The 17,294-nt window shown below is 40.4% G+C and overlaps 1 protein-coding gene across 1 annotated transcript in view; it reads right to left on the bottom strand.

Annotated features, from left to right (window-relative positions):
* Positions 1-17,294, bottom strand: part of LOC126183845 (ionotropic receptor 25a) — a 442,093-nt gene that overhangs the window by 153,911 nt on the left and 270,888 nt on the right. Inside the window, exon 12 of the mRNA XM_049926116.1 lies at positions 6,242-6,380. Coding sequence (XP_049782073.1) covers positions 6,242-6,380 — 139 coding nt within the window. The remainder of the gene's footprint in view (positions 1-6,241; positions 6,381-17,294) is intronic.

Here is a 17,294-nt window from a genome sequence, read left to right as displayed (position 1 = left end):
GGGAAACTTGTAAAGCGTGATGGATGGCTTGGTAGCCCTAAATCAATTTTTGTAGTCCTAAAAACAATGAATCTGGTAGAGTGACTTGTCAAGCCAGTATTCAGCAAACCAATTTTATATTTGAATTATTCAGAAAAACTTTCAAAGTCTTAGAAATAAGCACAATGAGTTGAGTATCATTGCAGGAATTGATAACTCTGATATTTTAGTTATTAGTGAACACTGGTACACAGATGAGTTAATTATTGTGTGTCAGCCAATCTCCAAAATCTCTTGCTCTGCCTTCAACAGACTGTGGCCTACAGCAGCATGATTCAAGACAAAAATTCAGATACCATGTAAATAGTCACAGAACAGCTTTACATGAAAGAAATGCACTTCATGCTGGGCTAAAGCATGAAGTGCCCTACCAAAAGGTCTCACAGCCAATTCTAGTAGAAAATAAAAATAGGCTACAAATAACTTTAATTGAAATTCCATTTTATTCTCTGCATGAATTCTTTATCTTCCTGAAAAGTGCTTTGTAACTATGTCAGGCGCATAGTTTTAAGTATTTCACAAGTGATCCAAAGATAATGAAGATATATGTAACACTGTTATTTGTGTATTAAAAAAAAATTAAAATATATTAACAAGTAATATTTATTGTTACAGATCTTTAGTTTGTAATTTGTAAACTGATGTATTCAGAAGAATGACATCCTGAAATTGTGTTATTTCTAGGGATTGTATTGGATTATTCAATGCTGAATAAAAACTATTGTTATTATTAAATCAGGTCATGCTGAGTAGCATAAAACAAATATCCTATTAATTCACTGTAAGGCACCCTCTTAATGTGAGTGAATAAATGCTGGAAATTGGCCATCTGGACTATGAGGACTGGGTAAACACAGTTGTTGGAGCCCACATATGGACTAGTAACATTAAAAATTGCCACTGAAGATGTTTCATAAATAAAAGAAGCAAAACATGTATGTCAAAGAAAGTCTTCAGTTTAGTTGCAAAGATGGAACATACTTCAATGAATTCTGAAACAACTAAGGAGTGATGGAAAACAGAAAAAAATGAGGATATAGTTTAAGATGGTACAAAAAAGATGATAGAATATATCAGCAATATATACATTTGGCTGTAGGTGTGTTTCCATATATTTTATTGTTTCTTATATTCTTGTACCCTCTTTTTATATGAGCAGTATGTTTTACGTGCATACTAAGGTGCAGACTACTCCTTAATTATAGTTTTCCTGTCTCATAGGAGTGGTGTGTTCAAAATCAACAGACATTTCAAGGAACACAAAATAAAATTTGTTTTCTGCTCTCCAGTATGAATACAAATGTTGCTGGATTCTTTAAAAGATGATACTGGTCTAAGAATCCCAAAAGTGTGTTAAGATCTCTTGTCTGTATGAGAGAACACATTAGTTGAGGACAAATGCAATGAATACAGGCATAACATTGGACTAAGTCCGCCAGAAAGATCTGCTGCTCCTGACCACTGTTTTGATATCAGACACAACATGAGTATGGATAGTTCAAGATACTATCTATCAGCCACTTCAATGTCCCAAGGATGCTTCCATATAGAAACAGTTAAAATATTTATAGACAATGACTTAATCAACAGAGATATAGGACATCACTTCAGCAGTGATATGGGAACCAGTTTTGATGATGCTAAGATATCAGGGGTAAATGAATCTAATGAAAATGCACTAATAGAACCTCAAAGCTGTGATGGCCAGATAGGTGATAAAACAGCTTTCCCAAGCACATACACTACATGTGGTTTGTGCCCAGTTATCAATTGAAAACATAAAGTCTGAAAATGAGTCCATGATCATATTTTTGGCACTTTATTTTACAGGTACGTCTTGATCCCACAAACTTTTACACTTCACTATTACTGGTTTTGGCTACTGCCATCTTCAGATCATTAAATATTCTGATGTAGTATCAACATGAAACTAAACATGTAGGTAGATAGTAAGTGCACTTACTATGTACCTATATGTTTAGTTTCATGTTGATACTACATCAGAATATTTTATGATCTGAAGATGGCAGTAGCCAAAGCTGGTAATAGTGAAGTGTAAAAGTTTGTGTGATCTAGATGGACCTGTAAGTGTTTGTGCCCAAGCTAAATATGTTGTACGATACCTAATCTATTAATTATAATGTGAAAAAATTGAAATCAAAGCTAATTTTTTCATTGATACAATCCATAAATTGTGTTTCTGGGAGAGGGTCGAGTGTGAATGTTATCTGTGATGATGTTACAATGCCTCCCCATTGATGGGCATCTGCATTGGTTTAGCAAGCCACCAGATAAATTGGCTAACCACAACAGCACCTTATAATTAAAGCAGTACCTGCATATGCTGAGCAGTTACCTCATATAAATCTTGAGCATTTACTAGAAACACCAAATACATATTTAAACACACATTAAATATAACAGTTGGTTACTGTTTCCAACAATATACTGTTTGGGCTTGTTCCAGAAAGTCAATGTAATAGCATACATTCATGAGCCAAGACATTAGGACCAACTGCTTAATAGCTCAGTCATCCATCTTTTGAATGAAATACATCACTCCTTCTGCATATCAGGGAGCAGACAGTTTGTTGGTAGGTTTGTGGAGGTATGTGGCATTTGGTGTCCCTGCACAGGTCATATAATTTGCACAAATAATGGGCTAATGATCGGTGTGTGCAGTGATGGTGCCCATTAGTGACTCAGATGGGTTCCACAGTACACTCCTAGAAATTGGAATAAGAACACCGTGAATTCATTGTCCCAGGAAGGGGAAACTTTATTGACACATTCCTGGGGTCAGATACATCACATGATCACACTGACAGAACCACAGGCACATAGACACAGGCAACAGAGCATGCACAATGTCGGCACTAGTACAGTGTATATCCACCTTTCGCAGCAATGCAGGCTGCTATTCTCCCACGGAGACGATCGTAGAGATGCTGGATGTAGTCCTGTGGAACGGCTTGCCATGCCATTTCCATCTGGCGCCTCAGTTGGACCAGCGTTCGTGCTGGACGTGCAGATCGCGTGAGACGACGCTTCATCCAGTCCCAAACATGCTCAATGGGGGACAGATCCAGAGATCTTGCTGGCCAGGGTAGTTGACTTACACCTTCTAGAGCACGTTGGGTGGCACGGGATACATGCGGACGTGCATTGTCCTGTTGGAACAGCAAGTTCCCTTGCCAGTCTAGGAATGGTAGAACGATGGGTTCGATGACGGTCTGGATGTACCGTGCACTATTCAGTGTCCCCTCGACGATCACCAGTGGTGTACGGCCAGTGTAGGAGATCGCTCCCCACACCATGATGCCGAGTGTTGGCCCTGTGTGCCTCGGTCGTATGCAGTCCTGATTGTGGTGCTCACCTGCACGGCGCCAAACACGCATACGACCATCATTGGCACCAAGGCAGAAGCGACTCTCATCGCTGAAGACGACACGTCTCCATTCGTCCCTCCATTCACACCTGTCGCGACACCACTGGAGGCGGGCTGCACGATGTTGGGGCATGAGCGGAAGACGGCCTAACGGTGTGCAGGACCGTAGCCCAGCTTCATGGAGATGGTTGCGAATGGTCCTCGCCGATACCCCAGGAGCAACAGTGTCCCTAATTTGCTGGGAAGTGGCGGTGCGGTCCCCTACGGCACTGCGTAGGATCCTACGGTCTTGGCGTGCATCCGTGCGTCGCTGCGGTCCGGTCCCAGGTCGACGGGCACGTGCACCTTCCGCCGACCACTGGCGACAACATCGATGTACTGTGGAGACCTCACGTCCCACGTGTTGAGCAATTCGGCGGTACGTCCACCCGGCCTCCCCCATGCCCACTATATGCCCTCGCTCAAAGTCCGTCAACTGCACATACGGTTCACGTCCACGCTGTCGCGGCATGCTACCAGTGTTAATGACTGCGATGGAGCTCCGTATGCCATGGCAAACTGGCTGACACTGACGGCGGCGGTGCACAAATGCTGCGCAGCTAGCGCCATTCGACGGCCAACACCGTGGTTCCTGGTGTGTCCGCTGTGCCGTGCGTGTGATCATTGCTTGTACAGCCCTCTCGCAGTGTCCGGTGCAAGTATGGTGGGTCTGACACACCGGTGTCAATGTGTTCTTTTTTCCATTTCCAGGAGTGTATTTACATCAGGCAAATTTTGTCACTGAAGTATCAACATGAGTTCACTATAATACTCTTCAACTCTTCTGGTTCCAGGAAATGGAAAATTATACTGCTGGGAGATGACACTGCCATTGGGGACGACATGAGGCATGAAGGGATGCAGGCAGCTTGCAGCTATCAGCATTACTACCACAGGTCCCACAAAATTGCAGGAGAATGTCTCCCACAGCATAATACTGTTTCCATCAGCTTATGCCCGTCGCGCACTATACATTTAGAGCTGCAATTCACCTTGATGATGGCATTTGTGGAGATGACCATTGACCTAGTGTAGCAAAAACGTGATTCACCCAAAGAGATGACACATTTCCACTGATCAATGGTCAAATCCCAATGATCCCATGTCCACTGTAATTGCAATTGATGAAGTCTTTGGGTCAACATGTGAACAAGTAGGGGCAGTCTGCTGCAGAGTTCCATGTTCAACAACAATATACATGTGCTCCAAAACACTTATGTGTGCACCAGCATTGTGCTCTTTCAGCATAGATGTATCAGATTGTCATCTATCCTGCTTTACAGAACAGACAAGCCTCTGAACTGCACGTTCTGTGAAGAACCATGGACAGCCAACCATTTAGCACCTAGTGGTAGTTTCACTGTCCTACCTCTTTCTGTAGATACTCATGACAGTAGAACATGAACTTTCAACCAGCTTCACTCTTTTTGAAATACTCGTTCATAGGTTCTGCATAGTAATAATGTGTCCTTTGTTAAAGTCACTTATCTCAATGTATTTCACCATTTGTAGCTCATATCTTTGCTAGGGAGATTCCCTATCTGTGTCTATTACATTGACATACTTTTGCTGCCATGTCACATGCCCGCAATTCTACCAGGTGGCATCCAACATCACAATAGACAGCAGTCATAATGTTTTTGCTTACCAGCACATATTTTTTGGATTTTCCATAAAAAGAAAAAATGAAGCATATTTTCACCATAAAGTGTCAAAAGAGGAGGTAAAAACTGGGTGAAAAGGGAAAGGTGGGGAATAGCATCAGTTTATATTTGGTTACTAAGTGTCATAAAATTCTTCCAGTCTGATTCACAATAATTGATGATTGACAAATTATTATTGTAACAATTCCTATTTAAATTTTGTGGACGTCACTGATATGGCATTACCCTTGTTATTCATCCAAATTGCATATTAAACAGGAACAAAGGAATCAAATCTATCAATAATAAAATGATAGCAGTATTATTTACATATTTTAGAAAGGGAAATTCAGTGTGAAAACTGTACCATAAAGGTTTTTACAAATTCACTAAAAATTTAATTTAACGAATAAATGATTACAAACTATACTCTTAGGTGCCCCTCCCTGTTCATGAACAATAGAAAACAAATTCTTGGGCACACTCTTCCTTCAGCAACAACATAAAGGTATCTATATCAGAAATAGGTTCATTCATAAACATTCCAGAACATCTGATTCATCTGATCCAAACTTTTATACGTGTTTATCAAGACTACTGGGAGTTCAATCCCCTGATAGTACATTCTGATTACTTGTCAGAATACTTGTAAATTTAGAGTTTTATCATGCAAATACTCCTTTTAGTACAAAAAACACTAAAGTTAATGTAATAATGAAATGACTGAATGGTTCACTCACCTCAAATGTATGACATTAACATACTAGAATTTTAAAATGTTTTACAAACGTGTCAGATGTAGTATAATCACGTATTGGAATTTTAAAATTTTATTCACATATCAGCTAAAATATTTGTTCAGGAAGTTCCATTCAGACTCAGTCTGTTACTGTAACTGCATTAGTACAAGAAAAAGCTCTATGTGACAAATAATGAAATATTTCACTGATTTTATTCACAACAGACAGTATGAAGTGTAGCATGTTATATCTATAAAAGTCACACATTACATGAATGTTAATGTATGGTAACATGCTTCATAAGGGGTAATTATGGATTAAATTTGGAATCTTAACATTATAATTATTGAAAGTCATAATATAAATACACAAATACATGTTAAAGATATTACCTGTGGTGTTAAAGATGTCATACAAAACCAAAGGCATTCTTTTAAATCAAATTCTCGTTTCTCTTCATCGTCTTTATATTTTTCACGATTATTCTGATAACTGTAGGGACTCCAGCGATCAAAGACCCACATTAAGAAACTGCAACACCATCAGTTGAAAACTATGTAATGGAGTCTAGAATTGCAAGGTACAATATGAAGAAAAAAAGAGGTACCAAATTACCCAACATTCGCAAAACATATATGAACATAATAGTACAGTTATATATCTAAAAACAAAGATGATGAGACTTACCAAACAAAAGTGCTGGTAGGTTGATAGACACACAAACAAATACAAACATACACACAAAATTCAAGCTTTCGCAACAAACGGTTGCTTCATCAGGAAAGAGGGAAGGAGAGGGAGAGATGAAAGGATGTGGGTTTTAAGGGAGAGGATAGGGAGTCATTCCAGTCCCGGGAGCGGAAAGACTTACCTTAGGGGGGAAAAAGGACAGGTATACACTCGCACACACACACATATCCATCCGCACATACCACGTATGTGCGGATGGATGTGTGTGTGTGTGCGAGTGTATACCACATATGTGTGGATTGATATGTGTGTGTGTGCGAGTGTATATCTGTCCTTTTTTCCCCCTAAGGTAAGTCTTTCCGCTCCCGGGATTGGAATGACTCCCTACCCTCTCCCTTAAAACCCACATCCTTTCGTCTCTCCCTCTCCTTCCCTCTTTCCTGATGAAGCAACCGTTTGTTGCGAAAGCTTGAATTTTGTGTGTATGTTTGTGTTTGTTTGTGTGTCTATTGACCTGCCAGCGCTTTTGTTTGGTAAGTCTCATCATCTTTGTTTTTAGATATATTTTTCCCACGTGGAATGTTTCCCTCTATTATATTCATATCATTAATAGTACAGTTAGATAGATAAAAGGCAAAGACAATGAACAACAAAATGTTGGAGCTTGTTGAGTCTTCCATAAAAAGAAAGGTCATCAGCAAAATGAAAGAGCAAAAAGTATATCAAAATAGAAAATGAGGAACAGAAAGACACAAATCATTTTAAACAACAATTGCCATTTATCTGAAAGCCCTTTTCTAGTGAGCCACCAGATAAATTGTCTCACCACAGCATCATTATTATATTGCAGCAGTGTCTGAAGATGCTGAGCAGTTGCCTCAAAGAAATCTTCTATATTTTCTTCAAACACTTGAAAACCATTTATGCAGATAGTATATTGGGAAAACCTTGAACAGTATCTTTGTCAAAGAGAGTCAAGAGGGGAGACAGGGCAGATTTAGGTGTACATCTGTGTTGGATCGCATTGGCGTTCTCTTTATTTTTGATAAAAATTTGCTGTTAATTTACAATGACCTATTTGCATAAATCACAGTGCTCATTAAGGAAGCGATTAGTCACTCCCTTTCTTGTTCCATCTGTTAGTGGAGAGACAGACAGAGAGAGAGACAGATGGACAGAGAGAGAGAGAAAGAGAGAGAGTGAGAGAGAGAGCGAGAGAGAGAGAGAGAGAGAGAGAGAGAGAGAGAGGGAGTACAGACTTTATTCCTCTGCATGTGTTCTAATGTTTTTTGTTAATTCCTTATGTAAAATTATTTTAACGTAGTATCACAAGTTAGGTAATGTACAAGCACAGTTTTTCTTTACAGTTACAAAAATTTTAACATGATGGAAAAATGTAGGCTTTGTCATAGATTTGTGAGTACTGGGCTATGGTGTAAAATTTGTACAAAGTATTCTAATTGGGGGGAATGCAATGGGAAAGACAGTTGGTATTCAGGTGAGAGCCTCTCTTGGAAGTGTAGGATATGTAGAAAAAGTAAGTTAATGGAGGAGCAGAAGTGTAAGATCTGTATCCTCCATGTGCAGTTATAATACACAAAGGACAGACTAGATAGGATGAGGGGTTGGGGTTGGTTTGTTTGGGAGAAGAGACCAAACAGCGAGGTCATCAGTCTCATTGGATTAGGGAAGGATAGGGAAGGAAGTCAGCCGTGCCCTTTCGAAGGAACCATCACACCATTTGCCTGGAGCGATTTAGGGAAAAACTAAATATGGATAGCTGCACACAGGATTGAACTGTCATCCTCCCGAATGCGAGTCCAGTGTGCTAACCACTGTGCCACCTTGCTCGGTATAGGATGAGGAGGGAGAAGGGCACTGGGAATTGGAACTGGCAATTGGTAGGAAGGCTGCTAGGAGGAGGATATATTCACACAACTGCAAATTGTGTGTCACCAATAGATATGATCAATTGTTAGAGTTTAGTGTAGAGGACTGTCTTGTAGCTGTAGGTGTGGGAAACATGCAGAAGACTTCAACAGTTAAAACACCAAAGTCAGTTTTAAGTTCAATAAAAAGAAAAAGATTCTGGAATTAGGTAGTTCTCATGGCCAGTGGTTAGGCCAACTGTTTGTAGTGGAACAAACGGTGCAGATGAACCTTATACCAAATGTCTCACATCTCAGTATATTTTACTCATGTGTATTGCCAGAGACTATATGGTGGAACACAATGTTAATGACACCTGTAAAGCTTTGTGTCACTAATCAAGTAAAAGAGTATTATTTCATAAGTAATTTCTGGAAACAAATTGCAAACAAATAGCAGTGATTCTTCTTGCAAGAAAATGGTAATGTGCTATTGTGACATCTAACAGATATTTTGTAGGAATATTTTGTGAAATAAAAGTGAAACAGACACTCTATATTTTATATTACATACCACTGAGAATGGATCACATCTTGTAGTTAGTGAAAAGTTATGTGATTGGAAGAAACTCTAACACTGGAATTGTGTTACCTGTACTTAGACACATCGTATGTAGTATTATTTTGAGTTCATATTTGTTTAGGTCATGTGTAAAGGAAGAAACACTGGAGAGGTAAAATTTTTAATTGTATAGAACTTGCTATTCATGTAGAAGACTAATGAGTAAAACTAGTGGGATCAGGGAGGTCATAAACCTGTATTTTATGTATTTCATTACGTATAGTGTGAACAAGTTTGTTGAGATATTGTTTGTGACACAACCCATAATGTAATGATGTATATATTGAAGTGGAAAGTTGCAAACACACATTGATCTAATAGAAACTGTAAATATAACAACGAAAATAATCAATTTTTGACAATATAATGTAACTGGATAGATAGAAAATCTACTCACCAAGCAGTGGCAGGGGAACACACATATAAAAAAGTTTTACTTATGCAAGCTTTGGAGCCACTAGCTCCTTCTTCCAGCAGAAGGGTTGAAGGGAAAGGAAGAGGGATGAAGTGAAAGGAACTAAAGGGGTTTAGGCAAAGGGGTTGGTTCAAATGGCTCTGAGCACTATGGGACTCAACTGCTGAGGTCATTAGTCCCCTAGAACTTAGAACTAGTTAAACCTAACTAACCTAAGGACATCACAAACATCCATGCCCGAGGCAGGATTCGAACCTGCGAACGTAGCGGTCTTGCGGGTCCAGACTGCAGCGCCTTTAACCGCACGGCCACTTCGGCCGGCATAGGCAAAGGGGCAGAGTTTAGAAAACTCACCCAGAAGTGCGCATCAGGGGAGACTTACCGGATGAGAAGGAAAGAATGATTGTTGGAGACTGTACTAGACCTGGATCTGACATAATATATCTAAATCGAAATTCTAGATAATCTTTATTTTGTGTTAATTTGGTAATTTATTCCATGTAAAACCACAGTAATAGAAACTAATATAATTAACTTTTTAATTACAAGCTTATAAAATGTATTGTAAATAGATATAATATATTTGTATTTTGCCAAAATATGTTCACTTCATAAAAAAAAACCTGCTTAATGAGGGCATCAAGCAATATGTCTACAATTCATGAAAACATTATCCACAAAAGCCAATTTGTGATTAAGAAAAAAATCAATGTTTTATATTTTGTATTATTGGATCAGATACAAAAGATTATTTTGCACAGTAAATTACAAAATTTACTATTATAACCACTGTGTACCACTTTAGCAATTTATTTCATGTAAAACTACTGCAGCACACACTTTTGTAACTAACATTCTCAGTTGCCAATCATGTATATGGCAATTTTGATAATTACTGTTTTGTTTTCCCTATGTTAGGAGTCACATAAGCCAACAGTACACTAGACTTCACAACACTGGTGATTTGGCACTCACTCACCAACATTTCCTGCAGCTTCTAACATACAGTCAGCTAATCAAGCATGAATGCTGATACTTTAAATATAATGAGTGACAAACTTTCAAACAGGTATTTGTCATCATCAGTACTTTTAGCAGACTAGAATACTCATCATGTTTCGGTAGTCATCCATATAGAATCCTGGATGTAAATATGTCTTCACAGCCTGAGTAATCATAATTTATGGAATCTGGGTTTTCTAAAAATTCACACCATTTTACATCTTCTTTGAATTTATTGTAAATTTCCTCCTTAAGCATTAACAAAACTCACAACTCCTAAAACCTCTCTCTTCCTATCTCTTCAACTCATATTTGTATGTATGTGTGTGTGTGTGTGTGTGTGTGTGTGTGTGTGTGTGTACTCACAACAACTCCTAAAACCTCTCTCTTCCTATCTCATCGACTCATGTTTGTATACGTGTGTTGAAGAGGTAGGAAGAGAGAGGCTGCCTTCCACAACAAGTTGATTTCACAAGATGATACAGTTTCCCACCTGCATATGCATTCAACCATTTCTTGCCGATGACATGTATGCTACCCTCCAAAACCAACTGAATTCACAGGCTGATACTGTTCATGTGCAGCATGCATGTTGTGCAGGGCAGGCATTGAAAAAAAAAAAAAAACAGTTTTTTGCTCTATCTCCTCTCTTATTGGAGCTAGGAGGTTATCAACCCCACAGTATTGATAGTCCTGAGGCCAGACAGATAGTGCCTCACATTTCCTTGATGTTTTCATCTGCCCTAAAGCAAATGGGTGTCCCAGCCACAGTATTTACTGGAAACCCACCCACAAGGTGGCTACCAGCAGGCTACCAGCTGTCACCATCTGTTGCAGAAACATTCTATTCTGAGAACCTTGGTGCAGCAAGTGGAAGCTGTTTCAGATGCAGAAAAGCTGCTGAAGATACTGAGTCACTTATGGAAAGTATTCAAGGAAAATGGCTACAACAACTGCCAGATTATACTATCTTTCTGAAAAGACATAAGCAGAAAAAACCCTGAGGAGGACTTGAAGAAGCTTGCATTTTTTCCATTCTGTGGCTTAGTAACAGGGAAGGTAAGCTCGATCCTAATGGGTATAAACTTGATTCAGCCTTAAGGGTTCTAGGGTTCTAGAAAAATATTGACAACTCATGAGGACTATGAAACACAATATAAGCCTCAGAACACCAAGAGTATATAGAATACTGTGTGTTTATGTGAACCATTTTCTGGAAGATTGATTGTGCATACTAATGAACAGCGATGTGTAGAACCTGAGAGATGTTTCCACTCTCAGTCCCCTGAGAAATCAGTGGCAGCAGAGCATGATCTAGAAAATGGACATTGTATTGCATTCAATGAGACACATTATTATATGGACCATTAGTGTCTGAGATAGTATAATAGAAGAAATTACTGAGATAAGAATTTGTCACAACACCCGCAGTAAAGGCAATGGCTATGCATGACTTAGGACCCAGCCATCGGAAGGTTAAAGTGGGCATGCAATGGAAATTTTAGCTTATAGGTCACTGGAGTAAGCACTAGTGATGGCAAAGAAGGAAGCACAGCTACATAAAGATGATATCAGCATCCAAAAGACAGTCACAACTTGAAAATGGCCAAGAAGTACTCAGCCAAAAGCTTGTGGATTTTAAACTACTCCAGGCAGCTGGAAGCTTGAGAGGATTTTATTAGAGATTTTCATATTTTCTTGCTCGCTATGTGCAAACTCCTACTCCTGCAGAAAAAAATGAACAGGATGTTTTTGTAGGATATTAAATATAGTTAAATTGTATACTGGGATATGTTTCCACCAAAAGTCACGGTTTTCAGGTTATTCAAGAAAAACACTTTGGAAGGTCATTTTTGTACATTTTTCTTGAATAATTTAAAAACCTTGGCCTTTAGCAAGGAATGTATCCAATACAAAATTTAATTACATTAAATTTACTACAGAAAGGTCCTGTTCATAATGTCCACAGGAAAAACGGTTTTTGCATAGCAAGTGCAAGAATATGAAAATCTAGTGTCTAGTATTTGAAGGTGTTGCAGTTTGCATAAAACCCACAGGTGAATCACCTTGTATAACCAATAGTTCCACAATAAACTAAGAAATGGCAGATTCCTGTTAATGATAACTTTGTCACGATGTGTGCATGTAAACAGTGGAAAGTGCCAAAACATGGCTACCAGTAGTAGTAATACATGGGGTGTTGATGCTAGGAAAATGCATTTGAGGGTTGATTTGTATAAATCTGAGGATGATGTGGGTAAGTATGACTCAAATAAAGATCTTAAATATCTTCCTGTATGCAAATGCACTCCAAAAATTGTTGCTAAGTGGGTATATCTATGTTAAATTAGTATAGGAAGTAAACAATGATAAGTTATGACCTTTAACACAATTGCCATGAATTTATGTGACAAGGTGATGCTAAACGTCAAGGGTCATTCTTAAAATTGTTTATATGCTGTAGTAAGGTACTTGCTAAAATTAATTTTATGTTGTGCCAAATTAATTTTTGAGGGTTTCATACTTTATTGTTGCAAAAATTGTTAATGGAAATCTTAGTATCAACAAATGAAACAATTGGGATCTTTCAGATTTGTGTTTTTGAGAGGTTTCACAATAAAACTTCTTAAATTTGGTAAGTCAATGCTAACTCAAGTTAAATGCACTGAGTTTGCAAATAAACTATGTTAAGTACCCACTGAAGAATTTACCATTTTAAATGTTGTAAACATATTAAAAACCAATGATTTATCTAAATAAAACAATCACATTGTACATAATAGAAATATCTTATTAGAGATTTTATTGAAAATTTACTGCACAATTTCTCAAAAGAATGAACTTGTCTCATAGCACTGTTTACATTGGAGGTCTTCATTTCTTGTGCTCTTTGAAAGTTGCTTTCCATTGGAATGTTTAAATCAGGGCACTAGCACTAACCAGCATCCTTGACGACTGACTAGTGGGGTAAGGATATCACATAGAACAAAGCAGGAATTATATCAAAGCTAGTGAATTTTAACAATCCAGATGGTAGGCTGTCCTAGAAAGCCCAGGTTCAGGATCTTGTTCAAAGACTGAATGCTGTTACATGTACCATTAGAACAGTATCTGCAATAAGCAGAATCCGCTCCACTCTGAACACTGATATGAAAAAACTATATCTGGTAACAGCCACTGATAATAATTAATAGCCTGCAAGTAGAGACATACAGGCTCAGTTTCTATTGCTGCCCAATTACAGTAATGTCAGCTATGGATAACAGCTTCTGTATAAAGATTAACATTTTGATTATGGGAGAGTAATTTTTTGATACAAAATGGGAAGGCAAATTTCAACATTTAAGTCTTTTCATTATAGACATTATCAAAAGTTGTTTACTCAACACTTTTATATCTTTTATGTAACATGATCCTACAAGTAAGAATAGGTACAAGTGTGGCGTGGATTTGTTCTATGAGGTTCGTACTGATTCCAGGCACATGGACAAAATATTTATTCACATATGAGGTCCACATTAAGGAAAATTATAAGTAGAGATAGCAGAAGGGTGATTGCACTACAAACCTCATTTTCTTGTTGTAGCAAATATTTCATGTGAATTTACACATATAGGATTACTATATTTTTCAGGAACTAATGATTTATTGTTTTTTGTATAGTTAAAAGTGAGTGGTATACTCATACAAAAACTGGATCAGAGATGAGGAAGACCAGAAGGGAATTGGAACCAGGATGCAGAATAAAACGTTTTTACAAAAATTAAGAAGATCTCTGATGAATCACTCTGTAAAGGAAAGTACATTTCTTATACTCATTCATGCTTACACAGATGCTTGCATCAGTTTCAGTTTCCTTGATGGTACAGAAAATAGACAGGTTTTTCCATTTAAAATCTCATCTTTCTGTTTGTCCAATGTAATGGAATGCTAGGTTCATTGGTGACAGCCCAGATAAACTTGTGCCACTAGGAAAGGGAGTGTTTGGGGTGAGGATTGCAAAGACAATGACAAATCAGCATCTCTCCGTATCAGCTGAAGCAATTTCTGCCAAACTTAGTAAATGTATGATTGAAGAAAGTACTGGGACAGTAATACACCCATACAATCACTATGGCTGACAGTTGGAATGAAATGAGGAGTCATAAAAGCATAACTCAACAAAGCCTGGAGCAGTTTCAACCAAATTTGGTGTACATTCTGTGGCGAAGCAAGCTGGGATAATTTTAATTCCCCTCTTGTTTTGCCATCTGACTCCTTAAATCATGTTTTCATGTTTAACTAATTACCATCAACTTATGTGAATATAATCTGCATTTTCATAAAAGAGAAAGATTGGCCCTCAGTTTTAAAGAGTTTGTGGCGACTATCGACCAAGTCGCGGGTAATATCTTTGTTTTTGGCAAGCTCTTTGAAGCAGTCTGTGGTCGCGCGTGAAAGTGTACGGACGTGTACCGAGAATTCAGAATGTAAACAACTGTATATGTGTGCTTACGAAAAATAAAAATAGTGTTTATTACACATGGTGTAGCGTGCATCATCAGATTCGGCAACCCTACAACGCTTACCCATACTGGTGACCCCGAATTTTGTTCGCGAAGGCTACAACGAAATCTTATACCGTCGAGCAGTACACAATGGATCGCTTGCCGCCTGCTACACCGAACACGTGCCAACTAAGTGTTCCAACGGACGCTTCGGCATGGTTTTACAATTATCCACCGGGCGTCCGCAATAGTTCTACGCAGTGTCCGAACACATCGACTAGCTGTACTCAACAGGACAGTGTTTATACAATTCCAAAGCCACGTGTTCCGAGTGCTCAACAGCCGACACAAGGTGCTCAAACCCCAGTGACTATGTTTACAGGTTTCCCAAGTGCAAGTGTGAATTTTCCACCCGAATCAGTGACTGTACAAATCGAGCCGGACGCTCAAGACAGGAGAGTTCATATTTCTGCCGGAACTCCGGATTTTGCACCAACCCCCCCTACACCACCAGCGTCCGCTTTACGAGTGTTTCCGACGGCACACGCCGTTCCTGCTGCGTGTGTTTCACAAACATTAGGTGATTTTAACTATTTTAATGCACCTGTAGGGGAGGGGCCCGGAAACTGTATTCCGTCGTTCGCCGCACATCGGTCGACTACGGTCGATTCTACCGCGCCGGTCCATTCTACGCCTGTCAGCGTTACTCCGTCGACCGCTCGATTCGTTGATTTCTCGACCAAGTTCGAGCCAGCCGCACCTATCGTGCCGCGTGCCACTGACAGTGGCGGAAGCTGGTGCACCGCTACTGCACCCGAGACAATTACGTTGCAGAACTATGGACAGGGAGAGACAGTTTCTGATAAACATTTATGTCAAGACTTTCCCACCCGTTGGCCGAAGCTACCACCCCTTCGCAAGGATCACCCACGCACATGGTTTGCCTTGGTCGACCACGTCCTGCAGCTACACGGCGTCGCCGATGACAATTCGAAGTTCCTATGCTTACTGTGTCACCTCCATGACGAACTGGATCTGATCTGCGACATTGTGGCTTCGCCCCCCGCTACGGACAAATATGCGTTCACCCGACGCACCATCCTCGAGCGACTATCCACATCGACAGAGGAAGCTATCCGCCTCATCAGTCAGGAATCGCTGGGATCCAGGTCTCCGTCGCAACTCTGGTGTCATCTCCGCGCTATGATTGACACGCATCACATGCCGGACATTACACTTTGGACCATCTGGTTGCTGAAACTTCCCCCGCAAGTTCAACTTCACCTTCTACATGTAACTTCGGCCCCACTAGATGCCAAACTGAAGATCGCAGACCAGGTTTACAACATTCTGCCCCCCCCGCATACTCCCCCAGGGTGCCCTCAGGCCTCAGGGGTTGGCACACCTGCGCGGCAGTTCCCATCCTGCAGTACAGAGTGCGCACGACTCGCTCCACGCATGCGCGCGGAGCCAACGCCGCCTGGCAACCGCCGCAGTAACTCCTCTCCTACCAGCACTACTGCAGCGTCGCCATCGGAGGGAACCACAAACAAGTCCCCCTCCACTGCCGCTTCGACCTCAACCAGCGCGACGGGCGACGCCACGCGCCGCCCCGCTTGGTGTTATTTCCACTCCCACTTTGGCGACGCGGCTAAGAAATGTCGTTCTCCATGCGCGTTCCCAAACTAATAACGCGACCCAATTCAGGCGCTACGGGCCGCGTTGCACCGCACAGACGCCTATCACTAAATACTTCTTCTCCTCATGCGCTAGGACGCTTGTACGTGAAAGATGCAGTGTCTTGCCTTTCATTTCTAATCAACACGGGGGCCGAGGTTAGTGTGATACCTTTGTCCGCAGGTATTAAATTCGAGCTTCAGCCTTGCCCCCCGCTTCGAGCCGCCAATAATTCCCTGATCCGCTCTCATGGAATAACGAATTTAAGCCTTAAACTGCAGGACATTAATACGCCCTTACAGTGGACTTTCGTTATCGCGGATGTGGATGAACCCGTGCTTGGGGTAGATTTTCTCTTAGCCCACGCACTGTCACCCAACCTATAACGAGGTACACTAACCTTTAACTCGGGAGACCGTACCACCGGTTCAGATATCTTACCCCTCTCATCCGAAAGCGCCATTCTGCTGTGTGAGCTAGCGGAAACTGCTGTTGCAGTGCTTTCTCTTAGATCACACAACGACGAACTTCGGGACAGCAATGGGGCCCTCCGCTTACGCATCGCCGCCGTGCAAGCCAAGCTCACGGACGCGCGTAAGCAGACCGCCCAGCTGTCGCACACGGCCACGCCCCCAACCCCCGCACCACTTCCTCGCACCTGCAGCCGACGCCGCGTGACATTTC

This window comes from Schistocerca cancellata, chromosome 1 (assembly GCF_023864275.1).
Source record: "Schistocerca cancellata isolate TAMUIC-IGC-003103 chromosome 1, iqSchCanc2.1, whole genome shotgun sequence".
In the NCBI taxonomy this organism is placed as follows: Eukaryota; Metazoa; Arthropoda; class Insecta; order Orthoptera; family Acrididae; genus Schistocerca; species Schistocerca cancellata.
Note: the sequence above shows the minus strand (reverse complement) of the source record. Positions and strands in the feature narration are given on the sequence as shown.